The 22,277-nt window shown below is 42.2% G+C and overlaps 1 protein-coding gene across 1 annotated transcript; it reads left to right on the top strand.

The window, feature by feature from the left end:
* The first annotated feature begins 221 nt into the window (after window positions 1–221).
* On the top strand, window positions 222–22,259 carry LOC134226846 (huntingtin-interacting protein K). Its single transcript, XM_062707884.1, has 3 exons — window positions 222–501; window positions 21,824–21,931; window positions 21,991–22,259. The coding sequence occupies exons 1-3, from the start codon at window positions 349–351 to the stop codon at window positions 22,084–22,086; spliced, it is 357 nt and encodes a 118-aa protein (XP_062563868.1). The 5' UTR covers window positions 222–348; the 3' UTR covers window positions 22,087–22,259.
* Window positions 22,260–22,277: the final 18 nt, after the last annotated feature.

The following is a 22,277-nucleotide window of genomic DNA, read 5'->3' as shown; positions in this document are numbered from 1 at the left end:
CTTATGGGTTTTTACTGTGGAGGAACAAGAATGGATGATTGGCGGCCATGTTTCACGCACAGTCTGACAGATAGCAATGAGATTTTGCCATAAGAGTGAGTAGAGGCATTACTTTCGTATTCGCGAATAAATGCGACTCTGGATTTATCAAAAATGAGTAATTTTTTAGTCAGTTTTAATAGTTGCAAACGGGTGTGTATTAGGCCTGGCACTGACAGTTCACTGCAAAAACATCGCACTTTGGTAAATCGCGCATGCAAAGCCATCCGGAAAACAAAATATACAAAAGTGTGAAGAGTGAAAAAGTCGTGAGATTTGTGTGTCTAGCCTCTTCAATTTATTCAAAATATGACTGCCCCGGAAGAGATAAATGGCGTCGACGAAACAACCGACAAGCAAAAGCAGAAAAAGGCCTCCAAGCATGATAGCGGCGCGGCAGATCTGGAGCGAGTTACGGACTATGCCGAGGAGAAGGAAATAAGCTCCAAGGAGATCTCCAACGTAAGTACTCTATCCACATAACCTCTCAAATGCCGAAAATAGGCTGCAGGAATGCAGTGTAATGCAGCGCCATCTTCAATGAGCATAGATAATAAGGAAGCTCTATCTGATAAAAGGGCGAATGTCGCAAGAGAGAATTCTCTTCGTCGACTTCCCCTCTTTTAAATAAAAGTGACAAGCAGCGGATTTCTTTGCAGTTTATCACCTCAGAATGCAAGTTCGCATGTTTGTTTGTTTTCTATGCATGTTTTCTATCGTGCTAAGGTGATAAACTACAAAGAAATCCGCTGCTTGTCACTTTTATTAAAAAGAAGGGAAGTCGACGAAGAGAATCCTCTCTTGCAACATTCGCCTTTATTCTAGATAGAGCTGGTGATGAATAAATTCCATATTTTACACCCCTCCACAATGGGACAGCCCGATATAAAGGAGTGGCCAAAAAATCAAGTCGATGTTTATTTTTTTGGGAGGGCTGGGGGGCGTTCAAACTGACCCCTCGTGTTTAAATAGCTCTCCTGGTAGTTGGTCAACCCCAGGGGCTTTGTTGTTCTTCAGCTTCCCACATTCGCCGTCATACCTACCAGTCGTTTCTTTAATCCGGGGGCATCGTGCCAAGTACAGCGGTTGCGGTGCTACCAAAGGCGATTCGAATATCTCTCCTGCGATCTTCAAGAGACGCTGTGCCAACTGCTCTTCCGTTGGGAGTGCCACTTCCAGCTGCTGCGCGTATCCTTGGGCTAGTCTACCGTCTTGTAGCCGCCCAATGTTAAACCGCGGCGTTCGACTTCGACGCGTGTTGTACACCGTCGAGAGTTTTGAGCGCAGACATACTGCAACGTGGTAGTGGTCGGATTCAATATTCGCACTGCGGTAAGTGCGGACATTCGTGATGTCGGAGAAGAATTTACCGTCGATTAGAACGTGGTCGATTTGGTTTTCCGTTTCTTAGTCAGGTGATCTCCATGTGGCCTTGTGGATATTTTTTTGCGGGGAAATAAGGTGCTTCGGACTACCATTCCGCGGGAGGCTGCGAAATTTATGCATCGTTGGCCGTTATCATTTGATATGGTGTGCAGACTATCCGGTCCGATGACCGGTCTGTACATTACGCCGATGACGATTTTGACGTCCCGCAGTGGGCATCCATCGTATGTCGGCTCAAGCTGTACATAAAACGCTTCTTTCTCGTCATCGGGTCTCCCTTCGTGTGGGAAGTGCACGTTGATGATGCTATAGTTGAAGAAACGGCCTTTTATCCTCAACTTGCACATTCTTGCGTTGATTGGCTGCCACCCAATCACGCGTTGGCGCATCTTGCCCAGCACTATGAAGCCGGTTCCATGTTTCAAGCTTCCAATCGTGATCCTTTATTCGACGCCTAGGTCGTTGCCAATTATATCGAGTCGTATTATCTTATGTCGTTCGTAATGGTTGTTTTTAAAGGCGGCTTTATTAGGCCTGCGCAAACCTACTGTTTCGTCGAAGGGCCGTCATGTCAGGTCTGTTTAGCGTCCCACCTAACACCATGACTTGGGCTTGTGCGCTTTGAGCGGCACACGGTTGCTTTGGCGGAGCCTACTTGCGGATACATGCAGCTTTTTATAAGTTTAACAGAGCCCACTGTCAATCCCTCCACATCCTTGGCAGGTATCACAACTCGCAGATGGCAAACGGTGGCGATAACTTTTTGAAAACCTTCATCTTTATGGCCGAGTGTGTCGATTAGACTGGCCCAGGAAACAAAATGTTGTCGAATTCCACGGGGCACCCCTCAGGATTGTGTCTTTTGGTGAGAAAGTCAATCTCTGTAAATTTCAGCTCAATCGGTTGTTGCATAAGCTGGCGCAATTGATTTGAAGTTTGTATGGGGATTTCAGCCAAAATATATAGGAAATTACACCTCCGTCACTCATTTGATCTGAAAATTGTTTCTGAACGTTCGATTGCAAAAAGGGCAGTTGGTATGTTACACAACAATTTCACAGAACATTGTATGATGATTAAATGAACTTTTATATAGTTTTTGGCTGAAGCTATTCGATCAATAAATCCAAAATTGCATTATCCAGCTCTCAATACATCAGCCGAAAGCTAAGTAAAAGTTCATTTAATCATAGTACAGGCCTGGTAGCGGGTCACTTTTTAGTGACTTGGTCACTTTTTTCGGGCTAGTCACTAAAAAGTCTCTTTTTTCGACCTCAAGTCACTAAAGTCACTTTTTCTCGCAAAAAGTCACTATTTTCAACTATTTTGAAACTATTGACTAAGATTTTTTTATAAAGCTTTATGTATCCATCGGAAGATGATTTGTTCATGGTGGAAATGAAATTACGGATCTTGGAAAAATGATCGCTCTGAAACTTTGCGAGTTATTTAACTCGCTGCTCTTATTGGCATTTCACCAATAGCTAATTGAAGGTGTTTACGTCACAATTTATAAATTGGTATACAGTTATGCAAGCAAGAGACCTGTCGGTTTCGAGTTTTTTTTTAACTCAAACTTTATGCAGTAGGGGAAGGTGGGGAGACTTGATTCTCCCCTGTTTTACCAAGAACTAAACTGCCTATTATCGCATGTTTGTAACACTCGCATTTTTGTTCATTTTGTAAAAAGCTTGTGAATCGTTCACAAAGACCAATTTAATGGATTCAATCCCACAACAGTAAAATAGGCTTTACTATCTTGCTTATCTGTAGTAAGCTGTAAATGATTGATTTTGTGGGGAGGATTGACAAACAATTTACAAAATCATGTGACGAGTTATTTTTTAATTGATAACCTTATTTACTCTATTATTTACTGTGTTTTGTTCCTCCTGAACATGTTTTTAGTGGCCATGCAAAATTAGAACAACTTCTCTCAATAATGACCAAATGTTTTCATTTTTTCACAGCACAAATCCATAAATTTCCTCCACTATTTCAGGATATTTGGATTTTGAGTTGGGGCCCTCCTTAGCCGTGCGTTAAGATGCGCAGCTACAAAGCAAGACCATGCTGAGGGTGGCTGGGTTCGATTCCCGGTGCCGGTCTAGACAATTAGCGGAATGGAAATTATCTCAACTTCCCTGTGCATACAAGTATCATCGGTGTTAGCCTCATGCTATACGAATGCAGAAATGGCAACTTGGCTTAGAAACCTCGCAGTTAATAACTGTGGAAGTGATTAATGAACACTAAGCTGCAAGGCGGCTCTGTCCCAGTGAGGGATGTAATGCCAACGAAGAAGAAGAAAAAGAAGAAGTTGTTGCCTCAATTTGAGGAGACTTTACCCTCATTAGGCATCAGCCCTGCCGTCCTGTTTAGTCACGCTTAGTCGACAACTAAGAAGCTTTCCCCTAAAGCAAAAATTTGTGTTGGTCTATTTTAGCTCATTAAAACTCAGATTCCCTATATGGGTCTCAGTATGATAGTTACTTCATTCCACGTCGAGCATCCGAGCGAGACGGTTGTAAGTCCGCGTACGGTCTGCTTCTCTTTTAGTTTTTTTTCCTGAAGTACAGGTAGAGGTTTTTTCCGAAAGTGTTTTGAAGCATAGTGCTTGAGTGGAAGTGGTGCTTAGCTGAAGCAGTTAAGTAGCCATTTCGTTGCTTTTGCAAGACAACGCAAAGTTTTGCAGTTTCTTCGGCGTCCATCGCAGGCGCAGGCATCATCGCCCCACGCCGACAGTCATCATCCATCGTGCGTCTCCACCAACACAGACGCTGCCGTCCTGCCACCATCCCACTATAGGATTTCGGGCGGTCATTAATCGAAAATGTCATGTCTTCCGAATTATTTTAAAATATTTTCTCTCCATTGTCAATACTCTAATTAAGAGAAATTCTGAATTTGAAGTCTCTAGGTGCACTAGTTCCAAAGATATAAGGTGGCAAAGTCAGAAATGGGTAAAAAGTTAGCAAATTTTCTGAAAAATATTTTATTTTCAACTATTTATTGAAATATTTTTTAAATGTTTTTCTTCAATGTTAATACATCATTACAAAGGTTATTGTATAAGCTTTTAAATGGTGTGCAAAACTAATGGTTACACTGTGAAAAAAATTGAAAAAAATGCGGAAGCAATATTTTTCCAAAACGACGCTATTTTCAACTTTGATAGTGAAGAACTTTTTTCCTCAGGAATCCCCAGGTTCTTTATGATACACATCAAGGACAAAGCTTCGACTAAAATGTCCTGAAAGAATTTCTTGCCAGTATTTGCAATTAACAGAGTTAAGTCACTCTGATTTTTTTTTCATTTGTTTTTTACCGTGTTTTGCCTCTCTCGTACTCCAAGGTTAATGCTCATTCCAAAACGAATGTTTGATAGAAGGCCCGGAGACCCTAGTGGTATATATCAACTAACTCAGCGCGAAGAATTGAGGTGATGTCTGTATGTGTGTGCATGCGCGTCTGTATGTATGTGCGCAAAAGAACGCAATCGCCATTTAGACACTTATTTGTGTCCGATTTTCTCGCAACAAGTTTCATTCGACGGGAAATCTAGTCCCATCGTTTCCTATTGAAAATGGGTCAGACTGAACTATGCGCTCAAAGGGTATGGTCAAAATACATTTATTGGTAATAACTTCGACTTTATTTATAACCATTTGAGCTCATTTAATTAACTTTTCAAAGGAGTAAATGAATAAAACCCCCAATGCAATGCAGCACAACGGTAACGGAAGGATTTAACAGTTCGCTCATATATTTCCTGTCAAATTTTACCGTTTCCGTCGCCATTCCGCTGAAATGCGTTTGGGGCTTGAGTGGTTTGAGTCATTCTCTAAACCTAATTTTCTGAGCTATTCATTAGCTACTGATGGAGAACTAAATATGAGATTTCATAATATGTAAATATTTATAAATCTCCTGGAATCAATAATTCCGACATGTTTATTGCAAAAGTAAAGACGAACAATATCTTAGTTAGAACGGAGCGTATGAAATTCCTGCTAGTGTTCATGAATGTCTGGCTAATGGTAGGGAAATATTTATTCACTCATCTACACTTTGAGGTTCACTGGCTGAACAACCAGCGGAAAGTCAATATAAACAGTTGAAGAAATTTAGAACTCATAATGCAAGAAAATGATCAAGAGAGGCAAATGTTGACATTTTCCTTCGTGCCTCATATGAATCAGATCCATTTTAAGCTCGATTTGGATAACGAGGAGACGTTGGAAAAAATTTTCACTTAGTTATTCTTATGCCATGCGTAATTTTGTAATATTTGAAGATTTTCAAAAGTTCTTTATCTTCTAATACTTTAGATGAATTTATCTCATCTTCCATCGTTGATGGAATTGAAGAAAATATCATTGAAGACTTAAACCTTGACACAGAAAAAGAATGATGCTGTATATAACTTGTAGAAATCATGAAAACAAATCAAAAGTAATTCAAATAGTGTTGTTATTTAAATTAAAAGAATTTTGCTTTTCGGAAGAATGGAGCATTCTTACATTCCACAATGAATGTCCACATTTTTGAGAATATATTAATCTCATTTTTGAATAACTTGTACACGTAAAAATGTCATGGGATTGCGATTTCTAATTTGCTAATACCCTTTTTCAAAAGTTATTTTCAATTCTGATTATTTGATTAACATTTAATGCTTTATGATCCTTCAGATCCTAGTACTTTGTCAAACAAATTGTTCTAAATACAAATTGTGAGGCATGAGAGTGAGAACAAAAAATATCACGGAATGTCATGAAATTAATGTCATTTAACATGATCGCCGCCATAATGTCCATAAATTGCTGAACTTAGTTTTTGTACAGCCCCTTCCTTCTCCTTAAGAAAACGCACGAAATTTCAACTTCCCAAATAGGTTTGCTTTGTCACGTTAATCGAACCTATGAAAAAAATAATTACGTAATTCATAGATGATCCCCAAAGGGGGGGGGGGGTTGGAAATTGTATATTCATGCTATTTCGACCATACACAGCTAAAACTAAGTGGAAAATCACTTTAAAAGTCCAATTTTATTTTTGACCGCTCGCTTGTATGGGGATCCCCCATAGTATCCATCCACCCAGTTGCAGTGTTGTCTGCGGCAAGAACACCAACAACAGCGTGGTTCGCTTCGACCGCACCACCGCCCCGGCGATTGTCCATCCAGTCAGTGTGTGCTGCCAGAACCGTTAGCCGGTGACACAGCAGTGTGAACGCAAGTATTTACTTGAGCTTCTCGTTGTTCCCCTTTCTTCTCCATCTTATTGGAATAGTTTTTTTCCTTTTTCTTTAACTCGTCTTCCCCTTTCATTAATTTGTGTGTATGTGTGTTTTTTTTTTTCAGTCCTTGTAATAAGTGTTTAGTTTTAAAATAGATTGTGCCTCGCTGCAGCGGCGCATTTCGTGTCCGCAATGCGCGAAGGCGAAGTTGGCGGGGGTACTTCGTATTCCATGTCAGATGTTTCGTTGCATTCGGGTGTTCCAAACTAAAATGAAATGGACACCAGCAACGCTAAAATTTCCTTTACGAGCCCCCGTCCCAAGGGTTACCCTCACGACTCTAGTGGGCCGTATGTTGTTTTCTTCCGACCCAAAGGCAAACGTTTGAATATCAGCCAGATTAGCAAAGATCTGGAAAAGCGATTTTCGTCTGTCACGACCATTGACATGGTTGGGTCCAGTAAACTCCGTGTCACGGTCAGTGATCGCAAACAGGCCAACGAGATTGCCACCTGTGAGCTTTTCACTCTCGAAAATAAGGTGTATTTACCGTCAGCAGTTTGTGAGATCGCGGGGGTGGTGACGGAGGGAAGTATGACATGCGACGATTTGAAACAAGGTTTCGGTCGTTTCAAGAACGTTTCTTTGCCTCATGTTGCGATACTGGATTGCAAACAAATGTATTCGGTGTCGCAGGAGGGAGAGAAGCGGATTTATTCCCCGTCTGACTCTTTCTGCGTCACCTTTTCCGGGTCCGCACTGCCTGACTACGTAGTGATTGGCAAACTTCGTCTACCTCTTCGGCTGTATGTACCGAAGGTGATGAACTGTGTTAATTGCAAGCAGCTGGGCCATACCGCTCAGTACTGCTGTAATAAACCTCGCTGTGCATTATGCGGAGAGAAGCATGTGGAGGGGGCGTGCAAGACGGCACCGAAATGTGTCTATTGTAACGAAAGCCCTCCACATGCTCTTGAAGCTTGCCCAACGTACATACAGCAGCGAATCCACCAGAAACGGTCTCTTCAGCAGCGTTCTCGGCGAAGTTACGCCGAAATGTTGAGGAAGGCCGCTTCTCCAGTCGTTTCTGACACCATCTACTCGTCTCTTCCTTTGGACGATCAAGGTAGCTCCGACTCCGAGGTTGGAAATGGGGTTCCCTTTGTTTTCAATGGCTCAACGAGGAAGAGAATAAAACAGAGCCAGCGACCCTCGAAAAAGCCTAGAAAACAGCCTCAAAGGGAGCCCCAATCCAACATGGTCAAATTCAAAGCGGATGGAAATACTCAAAAACGTTCAACTTTTGTGGTTTCACATCGGGATGATCGAGAGTTTCCACCGCTTCCGGGAACATCTAATATCCCAGATGCCCCAATTTTTGCGATTTCTCAGTCAGAAAGAGAGCATAGAGAGCAAGCAGAAGAGCCCCCGAGCGCTCAAATTTTCACTCTTTCTGGCATCGTGGAGCTCATCCTCAACTTCTTTGATGCTTCCGACCCCGTGAAGAACATGGTCAAAACTGTTCTTCCTATTCTGACTCCTCTCCTGAAGCAGCTGGCTTCAAAAATGTCCCTCCTCGAGTCATTTGTATCCTTCGATGACTAACTTAGTCAATAAGGGTAACACGATTTCGATTCTACAGTGGAACTGTCGAAGTATTCTTCCAAAATTAGATATTTTTAAATTTTAGTTGCGATGCTTTTGCTTTATGTGAATTATTATATTAAATTACAATGCGATGCTTTTGCTTTATGTGAAACATGGCTAACACCAGATGTGAAACTTCAATTTCCTGATTTCAACATAATCCGCCGCGATCGGGCAAATCGATATGGAGGGGTGCTTTTAGGGATCAAAAAACAGCACTCCTTCTACAGAGTCGATCTTGCGCCGATGTCTGGCACCGAAGCTGTCGCATGTCAGGTGACTATTCGAGGAAAAGACCTCAGTATCGCCTCGATATATCTTCCTCCAAACACCGCGATATCTCGTAGAGATCTCTCGCACATCTGCTCGGTTATGCCGGAGCCACGGTTGCTCTTGGGAGATTTTAACTCCCACGGAACAGGCTGGGGGGAACTGTACGACGACAACCGTTCAACAATGATGTACGACCTCTGCGACGACTTTAATATGTCAATTTTGAATACAGGAGAAGTTACACGAGTGGCTCCTCCAGCAAGAGATAGCCGTCTAGATCTTTCCATTTGTTCGAGCTCATTATCGTTGGACTGTACTTGGAAGGTGGTCCAAGATCCCCATGGTAGTGATCATTTGCCGATCGAAGTCTCGATTTCCAATGGACGTAATCAATCTGTTTCTATCGACCTCTCATATGACCTCACGAAGCACATCGATTGGGGCACATATGCGGAGGCCATCATTGATGGCGTAATGTCGATAGAAGCACTCCCACCGCGAGAAGAGTACGAGTTTCTATCCCAGTTGATCCTTGACAGTGCTCTTCAGGCACAAAGCCGGCCAGTGCCAGGAGCTTCGGTTCGTAGGAAACCACCCAGTCCGTGGTGGGATGTCGAGTGTACACAACTTTATCGCAAGAAATCCGCCGCTTTCAAAGAATTTCGGAAACACGGTTCGATCGTTCTTCACAAACGGTACATCGCGCTCGAGATCCAGTTCAAGAAACTGGTCAAAGTGAAGAAACGTGGATATTGGCGCACTTTCGTTGAAGGTTTATCGCGCGAGACTTCAATGAAAACTCTGTGGACCGTCGGGAGAAGAATGCGCAACGCGTCGTCCGTTAACGAAGATCGTGAAAGCTCGTCGCGGTGGATACTTGACTTCGCAAAGAAAGTTTGTCCGGATTCGGTGCCGGTGAAACAAGAGCTACGTGATGCTTTTGCTGACACGGATGACATGGATCGCCCCTTTTCGATGATCGAATTCTCGCTTGCTCTCCTTTCATGTAACAATTCCGCTCCAGGGATGGATAGAATCAGGTTCAATTTGCTTAAAAACCTCCCAGTCGTCGCGAAGAGGCGCTTATTGAGCCTGTTCAACCAGTTTCTGGAGTGCAACATTGTTCCGGATGATTGGAGGCAAGTGAGGGTGATAGCCATCCAGAAGCCCGGAAAACCCGCGTCGGATTATAACTCGTATCGCCCCATCGCGATGCTGTCATGTCTTCGGAAGTTGTTGGAGAAGATGATTCTCTTCCGGCTAGACAAATGGGTTGAACCGAATAATTTTTTGTCAGATACACAATTTGGTTTCCGCAGGGGCAAGGGAACGAACGACTGTCTTGCGTTGCTTTCTTCAGAAATTAAGCTTACTTTCGCTAAAAAAGAGCAAATTGGCTCAGTTTTTTTGGACATTAAGGGGGCTTTTGATTCAGTTTGCGTCGATGTCTTATCCGACAAACTCCACTCGTGTGGACTTTCACCAATTTTAAACAATTATTTGTACAATTTGTTGTCAGAGAAGCGTATGAGTTTTTCTCATGGTGACTCGGCAACTTCACGAATTAGCTACATGGGTCTCCCCCAGGGCTCATGTTTAAGCCCCCTTCTTTACATTTTTTACGTCAGAGACATTGATGAATGTCTCATGCCAAATTGCTCGTTAAGGCAGCTTGCAGATGATTGTGTTGTATCCGTTTCGGGGCCAACCGCAGTTGATCTGCAAGGACCATTGCAAGATACTTTGGACAATTTGTCCACTTGGGCTACGAAGCTGGGTATCGAATTCTCTCCGGAGAAAACTGAGATGGTTGTCTTTAAAAAAAAAACATAAGCCGGCAAAGTTCCCGCTCCAACTGATGGGTAAGACAATCACTCATAGCATGTCTTCTAAATACCTCGGGGTCTGGTTCGACTCGAAATGTACCTTCGGGAAGCACATTGTGTATCTGACACAAAAATGCCAGAAACGGATCAACTTCATCCCGAAGATCTTTTGACGTTGTATCGAACAACCATTTTGTCGGTCCTTGAATACGGTAGTTTCTGCTTCCAGTCCGCGGCTAAAACACACATGGCGAAGCTTCAACGGATTCAGTACCGCTGTCTCCGTATCGCGTTAGGATGTATGAATTCGACACATACGATGAGCTTGGAAGTACTTGCGGGAGTACTGCCACTAACAGATCGTTTCGCGGAATTATCGCTCCGGTTCCTCATCCGCTGTGAGGTTCGCAATCCATTGGTCATTGACAACTTCGAGAAGCTGCTCGAACAAAACCCTCAATCTCGATTCATGAGTATTTACCACTGGTACATAACGCTGGAGGTAAACCCATCTTTGGTTGACACCAATCGTGCTAACTTCTTAGACTCTTACAGTTCCTCTGTTACTTTTGATCTGTCCATGAAGCAGGAGATTCATGGAATACCAGACTTTCTGTGTGCGGAGGTCATACCTCCATTATTTGCAAGCAAATACGGGCACGCCAGTGAGGAGAGAAGCTTTTTTACAGACGGGTCAAAATGGATGACTCCACTGGTTTCGGTGTTTTTAACGTTTTCATAGCGCCTATTTTAAGCTCAAAGAGCCTTGTTCCGTGTATACTGCTGAGCTAGCAGCTATACACTATTCACTCGAGCAAATCGCATCCCTACCTCCTGACCACTTTTCATCTTCACCGACAGTCTAAGTTCCTTGGAGGCTGTTCGGTCAATGAAACCGGTTAAGCACTCAGCGTATCTTCTGAATGGGATACGGACAGCTTTGAGTGCCTTATCACAACGGTCTTACACAATCACCATGGCTTGGGTCCCTTCTCATTGCTCGATCCCGGGAAATGAGAAAGCGGACTCTTTGGCTAAGGTGGGCGCTATGGAAGGTGATATTTACGATCGGAAAATCACCTTCGATGAATTTTTCACATTAGTTCGTCAGGAAACCTTGAACAGCTGGCAACAGAAATGGACAAATGGGGAGTTGGGTAGATGGCTGTATTCAATTCGCCCGCAGGTGTCGAAGCGTCCATGGTTCAAAAAATTGAATATGGGACGAGACTTCATTCGAACCATGTGTCGTCTAATGTCCAATCACTACACTCTAAATGCACATCTTTTCAGAGTGGGGCTCTCGGAAGGAAATCTCTGTGTTTGCGGCGAGGATTATCAGAACATCGATCATGTCGTGTGGGCGTGCGAGGAGCATTGTGGCCCCAGATCTGCGCTAACTGAACATCTCCGGGTCCGAGGAAAACAACCAAAGCCTATTAGGGAAGTGTTGTCGGGTCTTGATCTAGAGTACATGTTCCTGGTCCACCAATTTTTGAAAGTTGCTGATGTAAAACTGTAATCATTGTCTGCCCATTCCCTTGTCTGTCGTACCCCATACCGATTGTCTTCCTCTTGTTGTACATTTCCATGTCTGTCGTTAATCCCTTCCGTATGTCCTCCTCTTGTCGTTGTCTCCCAAAAAAAGTTTGTTTGTCCCGTTACAGATGTAAAAATGCGAGGAATGTCAACTTTGTGAACATCAGCATCGTAATTACTTAAGCACCCTTAAATCCTTTCCTTTCCTACTGTATTATTGTATTCCCTAACCTCGATTAAACCGCGAGTCTTTCGGTTCCCCAAAACTAACACTATGTATAAGAATCAAGAAATGTATTGTTAAACTTGATTTCGGCTCCGTAACGCTTCACGGCAAATGAGCCTTCCAAATAAACGAAAGATTAAAAAAAAAAATGATAGTTACTATCAACTGTGTGTACAAAAATTAGTAAACCAATTGGCATCCGCGAGTACGGCTTCGCACTGCCGGCGCCCATATGGGTCTTGATTCTGCATTGAAAGTATTCTATTGTTCACCTAAAATTGCATTCCAACATCCTCTGAAAACATATTTTATTTTGGGATACTTAGGCATCCACATAAAAATTTGACAAAAAAATTCAAGAACATATTTATTTATTGAGTAGATATCATAGAAAGGCGATCAAGTCTCCCCAATTTTGAAGATTGCATGAATCGTTCATGAATACGCACAGCAAGTCGGAAAATCTGCATATTTTGGAGTAAAAATATTTAAAAGTTCAGAGAGCATGGTCCTCATTACAAGCAGAAGGTCGAGCGTTCAATCCCAGGCTCGTTGTACATGAATCTTCATAATTTTTGTATCGTTTTCTACCAAAAACGATCCTACTGTTGTTCCTGTCTCACTAAAAATTCCAAAAACATCCGTGGAACCTATGAAATTATAAAAATTACAGTTGTGCGTTGCTTCCGTATCGAGTGGAGTGCCCTTGAAAACGCGAGTACTTCAAATTTCGATTCCGTGAGGAGTGTCCTTAAGAGTGATAACCATATTTCGCTCACTTCCACTGGCGTAAAAATTTGAGTTGCTTGAAGACTACTCATAGTTTTGAGTTGTCTTGCTTTTTACTGTTATTGATTAAATTTTCCGTGGGGAGGGCAATAATATTACTTAGTAGTAGATAAAAGTTAGCGAGTACGATTTACGTTTCTCTTCTGAGTTCGTTCTAAGAGAAAAGAGTGGTGAGTGAAAGGTGTTTTCCGCCACAAATTACGAAAAAAATATTTCCTTCGACCCAAAAAACGCTTGATTTCGTCTCATCGAACTTGGTCACTAACTATTTGGTCACTTTTTCTGCAACTGAAAGTCACTATTTGATCCCTTTTTTCGTCAGCTTCGGTCACTAAAGTCACTATTTTGAGTGGTTTCGGTCGCTACCAGCCCTGTAGTACGATGTTCTGTGAAATTGTTCTGTAACATACTAACTGCCCTTTTTGCAATTCTGAGCTCCATCGAACGATTCGAAACAATTTTCAGATCGAATGAGTGACGGAGTTGTATTTTCCCCATTGGCGTAACTACCTCCGATGCCTAGGGGAGGCTATAGCCCCTTTATATTTTTTATCGATATTGACCCTCTTTTTGAAAATTCTCGAACATTTTAACATCTCATCATCGGTTATCAGTTATCAGCGGTAATGTGACAAATGCAGTCCAACCACCTAAGGCAATTGCGGATCCACCACACTCATTCATATTATTCTCTTTTCTCAAGCACGTGCACGTGTGCACGTGTGAGCAACAACTCACAGTCTATGTTTAATTGCGCTCGACTAGCGTCAGGCAGTGGATATATTTGCATACTTCATAAATATTCTATCTATCTCAAATGAAAAAAAAAATAGTGCCACTTTCCATGGATTCCGCCTAGAATCTTCCAAGAATTCTGATGAGAATCCTTTATTGATCCTGACTGGAATCTTCCAGGGACTCCGACGGGAATCTCTAGATATTTCGACATGAATCCTTCAAGAATACCGATGGGAGCCTCCAGGGATTATGAAGGGAATCCACCAGAGATTTCGGAGGGAAAGTATCAGGAATTCCAACGGAAAAAATTCAAGGATACCGACGAGAATGTACCAGGGATCCTTCACCCTCCAGGAATTTCGACGGAAATATTTCAGGAATTTGAAGGGCAATATTCCAGGGATTTCGTCGAAAACCCTCCAGGAATTCCAATATGATGGTTCCAGGTATTTCATGAGCAATGTTCCAGGGATGAAGACGCATATCGTCGAAGAATTCCGAAGCAATCCGTCGAAGGACTTCGAAGCAAACCGTCGAGCGACTCCGAATCAATCCTTCAGTTATTTCGAAAAGAATCCTCCAGCGATCCCGAAGGGAATCCTTCAAGGATGTTGAAGCAAATCGTTGAGGGATTCCAATGCAAATCATCAAAGGATTTCGAAGCAAATCGTCGAATGGTTCCAAAAAAAATTCGTTAAGGGACTGAACAAAATCTATGAGAAATTCTGAAGCAAACCGTCGATGTATTTCGAAACGAAACGTCGCATGATTCTGAAGCAATTCTTCGCGGGATTCCGAAGCTAATCGTCAGCCGGATTCCATATCGTCTAGAGATCCCAACGCAGATCATTTGCAAAACGTCGAGAGATTCCGAATTAAATCTTCAAAGGATTACGAAGCAAATCGCCGAAGGATTCTGATTTGTCAAGGAATTCCTAAACCCATATTAAAACGAATCTGGAGATATTCCGGAGCAAATCAACGAGAGATTCTAAAGCAAATCCTCCATGGATTTTAAAGGGTATTTTTATTCCCAAGGGTATTGCTTAACAATACTGGAAAGAATCCAGTAGGAATTCTTCTGGATTACGATTGGAATACTTCGATAAATCCGTAAAAAAAATCTTTAGAGATTGAAGTGAGAATTCTTCTCGGATTCTGATGAGAATCCTTCTCGGATGCTGATGGGAATCTTTCTCAGAATTCAGAAACAAGCTAATTTTTCTTCCACTCATTTCATTAAGTATGATAGAGTGAATATGAGAGATAACTCTTTAGACTTCAAACTTTTTCAGAAATTCATTATGCTATATGTTGAAAACTGATATCACTGCTAACTAACTTATCAAATCCTAGGGGGGGCTAATTTTTTTCTAGGGAGGGCTAAGCCCCCCCTAGCCCCCCTTATTTACGCCAATGATTTTCCCATATATATATATATTGGATACCGTAGTCAGGGGTGACGTCAACGCCCTCACCGACAGTCTGAAATACTATTTTTAAATAAAAATAACTCTATAGTTGATGTTGGTAAAAGAAATTCGAATAATTTTCCGAGAGTGTCCATTGATGTGTGACATAGAAAGTCTAATGACGAAATGTCAGATGATCAAGAAAAAATGATGCATATGATGTCATTTCGAATGATGAATCATCTATGCATCACTAGCGTTACATGGTTATGATATCCGAAGCGGCACAAGCCAATCATGTTCCAGTAATAGTATTGTGACAGAATCCGGTCATATATAAGTTACTGTGATCGATGTGCAATATGTTTGTTGCTGGGGGTTATACTGGTGAGTGTGTGTACCACGATTTAGCGATTTTACGACAGATGTGAGACGATGCGCATCGGCAAACATTGCAAAGAATCTCTGCTCTGGCTACGGACAAGCAGGTGCGTCTGTCCAATGATAGTCAGAGCATCGAGCCATCACTGGTGGAGGAATACGAGCCTTGGGCCTTTGGCAGAATCTCCGCCTTCTGTTAGTTGGAGTGACGAAGCATCGCTGGCGGAGAAGGGATAGTCGTATTGTCGAGTCCGACAAAGAAGCGCGAGTCGATAAACCCGGTTGCGACAACTAGAAATCAACAAATACTAGCCATGTACCGTTTTGACTCAAATTCCGAACATTACTCATATTTCGAACACTAGCTTTTAAATGCCCATTTTAACTTTATTCGTGCAATTTTCTTCTCAGGAGCTTGAAATCGTTTGTTATCTTGATCCTCAGTGCGGAAAAACCAATGCCAGTTTTAGTTTTAGGGCGCTAAAACGCCAGTATTCGGAATATGAGTCATGTTCGGGATTTGAGTCAGAACGGTACCAAAAACCAAGCCATTCGGTTGAGATGCGCCAGAGTAGTAAACGTTACGGACGGGAATAGGGTGTGTGTGCTATTTTATTACAATCTATCAGGTATCAGGTATCAGAACGTCGGCTCCAGGGGCACGTTCACCTCAATTTGGGAGATTTGTGCCATCGCCTTCACAGCCTTTTTCATCACACACCTGACGGAAAAGGAAGTGAACAAAAGGAAAGGAATGTGGATGGGAGAACAAAGGGAATGTTTGGAAAAGGGCCCTTGAAGAGGGCATACAACGCATTAGCGTACAAGAGCTTATAGCTCCTTACCACAACGGGTTATGAACAACAAAATACTCTGAAGGTTCAGGTTTCTGAAGTCAATTTCACTAAGTAAGTGTTTACCAAATATTTGGAAGCGCAATCGGATTCACAACTATCACAAACAGATGATTCAACGCGTTGAATATTTGCCATGTGATAGTTCAGTCGGCAGTGACCTGTCAAGGCCTTGACTAAGACACTGCAATTCTGTTTAGACAGATTAGCTAAATAGCTTGCTACTACCGGAGATGGCTCCCGGATGTACAATTTAGTTTGATGACATGAATCCAGACTAGTCCAATGCCATTTGTGCTGAGTGACAGCCCAAGAGTTGATCAAAAGCTTCACCCAACACTTGGATATTGGAATAGCTGGCTCAGGACCAATAAAGTCATGCAATGCTCCATTACGAGCTAACTCATCAGCCAATTCGTTTCCAGCTATGGAAGAATGGCCAGGTACCCATATAAGGTGTAAAGTATTAACTGAATTCAGTTCCTCAATTTGAGTTCGACATGCGATTACTAACTTCGACCTTGAGTTGGCCGAGGCGAGAGCTTTAATAGCTGCTTGGCTATCTGAACAGAAGTATATTACTTTGCCCATAATGCGTTGCTGCAGTGCAGATTGCACTCCACACATGATGGCAAATATTTCCGCTTGAAAGACAGTGCAGTGTGTACCCAGTGAGTGTGACTGTTCCAATCTCAGCTCACGCGAATAGACGCCTGCACCTGCTCTACCTTCGAGGAGGGAGCCGTCAGTGTAACAAACAATGCTGTCCGACATACTTCTCTCCAAATAGCCAGATGTCCACTCATCCCGCGAGGGGAATTGTGTTGAAAATGTCCTATAAGGAAAACTACTAACGTGTGTGAGATCACTTGGAGCAAGGAAAATTTTGTCCCAATTAACCATAAGCGGTAACAACGAAGTGTGTGTAGAACTGCGGTTTACAGGATTCTCTTCCATAAAACCGAGAACCCATAGTCGGTAAGTACAAGAAAATGCTTCTTGTTTGAGATGTATGTGTAGTGGGGCCACGTCGAAGAGAACTTCGAGAGCAGCCGTGGGAGTTGAAGAGAACGCACCAGTCATTGCCATTAGGCACATCCTTTGAAGATGGCCTAATTTAGACTGAATTGTCCTCACTTCCCCTTTTTGCCACCACACAAGACATCCATAAGCCAAAATTGGTCGTACAACTGTTGTGTAAATCCATTTGATATATTTGGGTTTAAGACCCCAAGTTTTACCAAAGGTTCGTCGGCATTGGCCGAAAGCCATACACGCTTTTTTGATTCTGAACTCAATGTTAGGAGTCCAGGAAAGCTTTGAATCCAAAATTAGACCCACATACTTTACTTGATCAGTTACATTGATTTCAGAACCAAAAAGATGTAATGGACGAATACCATTACGATTACGTTTTTCCGTGAAAAGAACAATAGATGTTTTATTCGGATTGACCGAAAGGCCATATTGGCGACACCAACTTTCAACTACCTGAAGGGCATTTTGCATCAGGTCGAATAAGGTAGTAATGCACAAACCCACTATCAATGTAAGATAGTCGTCGGCAAATCCATAGGTAGGAAAACCGCCATTATTGAGTAACCTCAATAGCGTATCTGCAACGAGATTCCACAAAAGTGGAGAAAATACTCTCCCTTGAGGGCATCCGCTGACACTTAATTTCCTAATCGCTGCTTGACGTAATGTCGAGTAGAGATGTCGGTTTTTAAGCATCTGGTGAATCCATTTGGTAATAATATTAGGTAGCCCATGACAACGTGCGGCTTCCAATATTGCATCAAAAGACACGTTGTCGAAAGCACCTTCAATATCTAAGAAAGCACCCAAGCACGATTGCTTTTGAGCGAATGCTTTCTCGATATCGTACACAACCTTGTGTAGAAGAGTCACGGTGGACTTTCCAGATTGGTAAGCATGTTGATTAACATGGAGAGGCATGTTTGCCAAACAGTCATCACGAATGTGATGATCGATAATACGTTCTAAGCATTTCAGAAGAAATGAGGTCAGACTGATGGGTCTAAAACTCTTCGCTTCTTCATACGAAGCACGTCCTCCTTTTGGGATAAACTTTACAGTGACATCCCGCCAGGATATGGGAATATACCCAGTAGCAAAACTGCATACTAGAAGCTTTTTCAAAACATGTTTGATATGTTCAAAACCTTTCTGAAGTAGAACGGGATAAATCCCATCCTCCCCTGGAGATTTGTAGGGAGCAAAACTGTTAAGTGCCCATTGAATCGATTCAGTAGTTATGATTCTACGTGCTTGAGCCCAAGACCCATAGCTACATGAAAAGACATCAGGATCATCCGAAGATGTTATATCGACACATCCAGGGAAGTGCGTATCAAATAAGTGCTCTAACGATTCTTCATCAGAAGAAGTGTAGTCGCCATTTGGCTTGCGAATTTCGCCAACTTGGAAATCCTTGGATCTCGCAAGAATTTTATTCAATCGACTGGCTTCACTCAAATTGGAAACATTTGCACAAAGGTTTTTCCAGCCGGATCGTTCAGCAGATCGTAGAGCCTTCTTGTAAGCTTTGCGAGCCAACTTGAAAGAATCCGTCCCTGCTGAATGGCGTCTGTTCCAACTCCTTCTGCACTGCTTCCTTAACTTAGCCAAATCGGAATTCCACCAAGGGGTTCCTCTTGAGGTTTTTACAGAACGTAAAGGGCAAGCTTCTTCGAAAGCTTCCATGATGTGCAACGTTGTAGTATCAACTGCATCATCCAAGTCGGTAGGAGTTTCTATAGAAGGTAGATATCCATGAAATTTGGTAGAGAGCAACTCTGTGTAAAGATCCCAGTTTGTTGAACGGGGATTTCTAAAACGCAAGGTCTGCGAAGTAACATTCAAATGATCAAAGTAGATGTAGCGATGGTCAGATATCGATTCCTCATCTGACACATGCCAATTCGTCAATTCGTGACTGATTCTATTGGAGCAAAGGGTTATGTCTAACACTTCTGCTCTATTAGATACCATAAAGGTTGGGCGATTGCCTATGTTAAGTAAACTAAGTTCGGTACTACTTAAGTATTCCATCAAGCTGGAGCCTCTCAGATTGATATCAGATGATGATGTGATGAGCATTAGCATCACTGCCGACAATTAGCGGAAGGCCTTTTGAAGTGCAATATATGACAACTCGTTTGAAAGCATCCGTAGGGGATGGTTCATCATGTGGTAGATAAACCGAACAATAGACGTATTTCCTGACGGGGTTCCGCCAGTTGCATCAATTGTGACAGCACATACATCTCTGGTTGTTAGTTCAGAGATAAGTGTAGCAATAATAGCATTGTTAACAAGCACACATGCACGCGGCATTGATCGAGAGTTTGCCATTTCTTTACTGAAAGCAGCAAAAACCGGGTTCACTAGGTTACCTAGGTAGAAGCTACCCTTGCGAAAATAGGGTTCCTGCACCAAAGCCACTTGGGATTTGCCATTTTGCATGAGTCTACAAAGATTAATCGTTGCTGTTCTTTTATGCTGAAGATTGATTTGAGCTATCTTAACTGAAGCCATTGCAAATTAAGATAATGCACTCCACAACTTCAGCATTAATATGAACAGCAACGATGAAACCAAATTGGTATCTTATCAGGAAAGTCAAAGACGAAACACAGAGTACAATGTGTATAACGCATAAAGCGAATCCATATAGGTGACAATTTGTTGAAAAACTAAATAAAAACATGCTCATAATCCCACCCTTATTTGACCTCAAGTTGAGATTGAATAAGAGTAGCCGATTATTTCGGAGAAGCAAAAGTCAACTACGCCATAGCTCCGGTTAGCGCAGTAAGGGCTAGATACTGTGAAGGGTGCCCTGATGCTTCACAGGCTCCGTTAGCGGTTAGGTTTTTTTGAGACCCCCTCAACAAGTCATTCGTAGGCACGGTAAGCATAAAGCCGCATCACACCAAGAATTTGGGGTCACCTGTATGGTGGACTTCTACCACCGGAACAGGCAATCCGTAGCGTTATTCTTAGCCAGATAACTGGCTGCCGACACCACACAGCTATCTTGGCTGTTCGGGAAGAGAAGTTGACATTGACTTTACGTCAACTCTCAATGTGGCCGAACAGGAATAGGGTGTGTGTGCTATTTTATTACAATCTAACTCCCACTATCTGGCAGTGGCATTATGGATAACATATTCGTGCAACCATATGATTAATATAATTGCAAGAATCTTAGATCCGGGAGCTAGAGGGTAATATATTATATAGCTCTATTCTAACCTATAGTCCGTTTCAAGAAAGTATGCGTTCCGAAGCTATAGCCGGCGCATGATTGTACCCACAGAGTATCTGAAGTACATTCTCACTTCCTGAATTAAAATGGAATTCTTTTGATTTTGGCGTATATTTAATAATAAAAATACAATTCACAATTTGCAGTTTATCATAAAATGGTTTGAATCGAACATATTTGTTCATTTGCATTGCGATTAACGCATTATGACATTGCATTACCGTTTCTAACAATCGATCATCCTATCCTTGCACAAACATGCTTTTGCATGTTAAACAGTTTTTATGACTATACGTTACACACTATGCCGACTGCGGTCACTGCTCTGGCTCTACATTTTGTGCCAACCTGGTGCGAAGCACCGCACAAAAAGCTGAGCCCAAAAACCAACCTCTGAACGACGGCCGAAAGGAGACTCACGTTGCGAACGGGAAAAGGAGGTGCTGCCAAAATGGTGCAATACCCTAGTTTAACGTTGATAATCAAAAGTTTCAATAAAACTGGCAAATTGGTGGAGAGTTTCCGAGAGTTTCCGATTGATATATAAATCTCAAAAATCCATCGAAAGACGTTCAAAATCTTACACGATTCGTGACGGTCTCGTATTTGGAAATTTTCATTTGTCACCCTGTATCCGTGTCTTCCCCTTAGACGTAGTTTACGTTTAAAATCCATTGCACTCCTTTATTAGGCTTCTAAACAGCAATTGTAAAATCTCATCGAGACCCACATCCTACTTCTTCTTCTTATTGGCATTACATCTCCCACTGGGACATTGCTCTCGCTGCTTAGCGTTCATTCAGCACTTCCGGCATTACGAATCGAACCCTCAGCATGGTCTTGGTAGATCTGCTGAACACTGACTGATATGAGCTCTGTGTAAGGTGACACCTAAAGGTAAAGGCCTAAATGCCAAACGTAATGAAATCAGATCTCTGTACAAAAATTAATTCAGACCTCATAAGAAGAAGTAGCAAAAATATGTATGAACTTCTGGCAGTACCGATGCATGGTTAAAATCAATATTATCTCACTTGTTCTGAAGCCGAAACTTTCGGAAGCCAAGGCGCGCTTTTGAGAGTTGGTGTATACCATTTCTTGAAGAGTATATTTGACAATAGGAAAGAATGTTTTGAAAAATCATGATTGCCACTGTTTTTTTTTTTACAATTTTCAGGCAGTCAGTATGTTTGAAGACAAACGGAATAAGGAAAATGAAGAAAAACTAGCCAAAGAACAGGAACTGCAGAAGGTGCAGGTCAAAAAAGAAGACATTGAACTGATCGTAGGTTTCCACACACGTATAACATTTTCTTCATAAGTATTTACCTTGAATGCTTCCAGATCCGAGAAATGGAAATCTCCCGACAAAAGGCAGAAGAAACATTGCGAGTGCACAGGGGCGATGTGGTGGCAGCCTTGGAAGCACTAACGAACTAGTGCATCGGCGGAAATCGATCTGCAAGCGGTGTACACTACTGCAGATCTTCACCGAAGCTAGTTATACGACGGAATCCTTCAGTTCACCAAGACCGCTTATTTATTTTCAATCTGCTTATGTTTCGGACTATGGGACAGATCAATGCCAATAATACATCAGTAGGTAAATTTAACGAGTACTTGGGTTGCCA

The sequence above is a fragment of the Armigeres subalbatus genome, chromosome 1 (genome assembly GCF_024139115.2).
Source record: "Armigeres subalbatus isolate Guangzhou_Male chromosome 1, GZ_Asu_2, whole genome shotgun sequence".
Taxonomy (NCBI): domain Eukaryota; kingdom Metazoa; phylum Arthropoda; class Insecta; order Diptera; family Culicidae; genus Armigeres; species Armigeres subalbatus.
The sequence above is the reverse complement of the archived record's forward strand: the minus strand, read 5'-3'. Positions and strand labels throughout refer to the sequence as shown.

What these genes read in the sequence shown, in the direction of transcription:
- LOC134226846 (XM_062707884.1), top strand. Translation starts at nt 349, where the DNA reads ATGACTGCCCCGGAAGAGATAAATGGCGTCGACGAAACAACCGACAAG. An exon ending in GCTCCAAGGAGATCTCCAAC is followed by an intron (nt 502 to 21,823) that starts GTAAGTACTCTA and finishes TACAATTTTCAG; the next exon opens with GCAGTCAGTATGTTTGAAGA. An exon ending in AAGAAGACATTGAACTGATC is followed by an intron (nt 21,932 to 21,990) that starts GTAGGTTTCCAC and finishes GAATGCTTCCAG; the next exon opens with ATCCGAGAAATGGAAATCTC.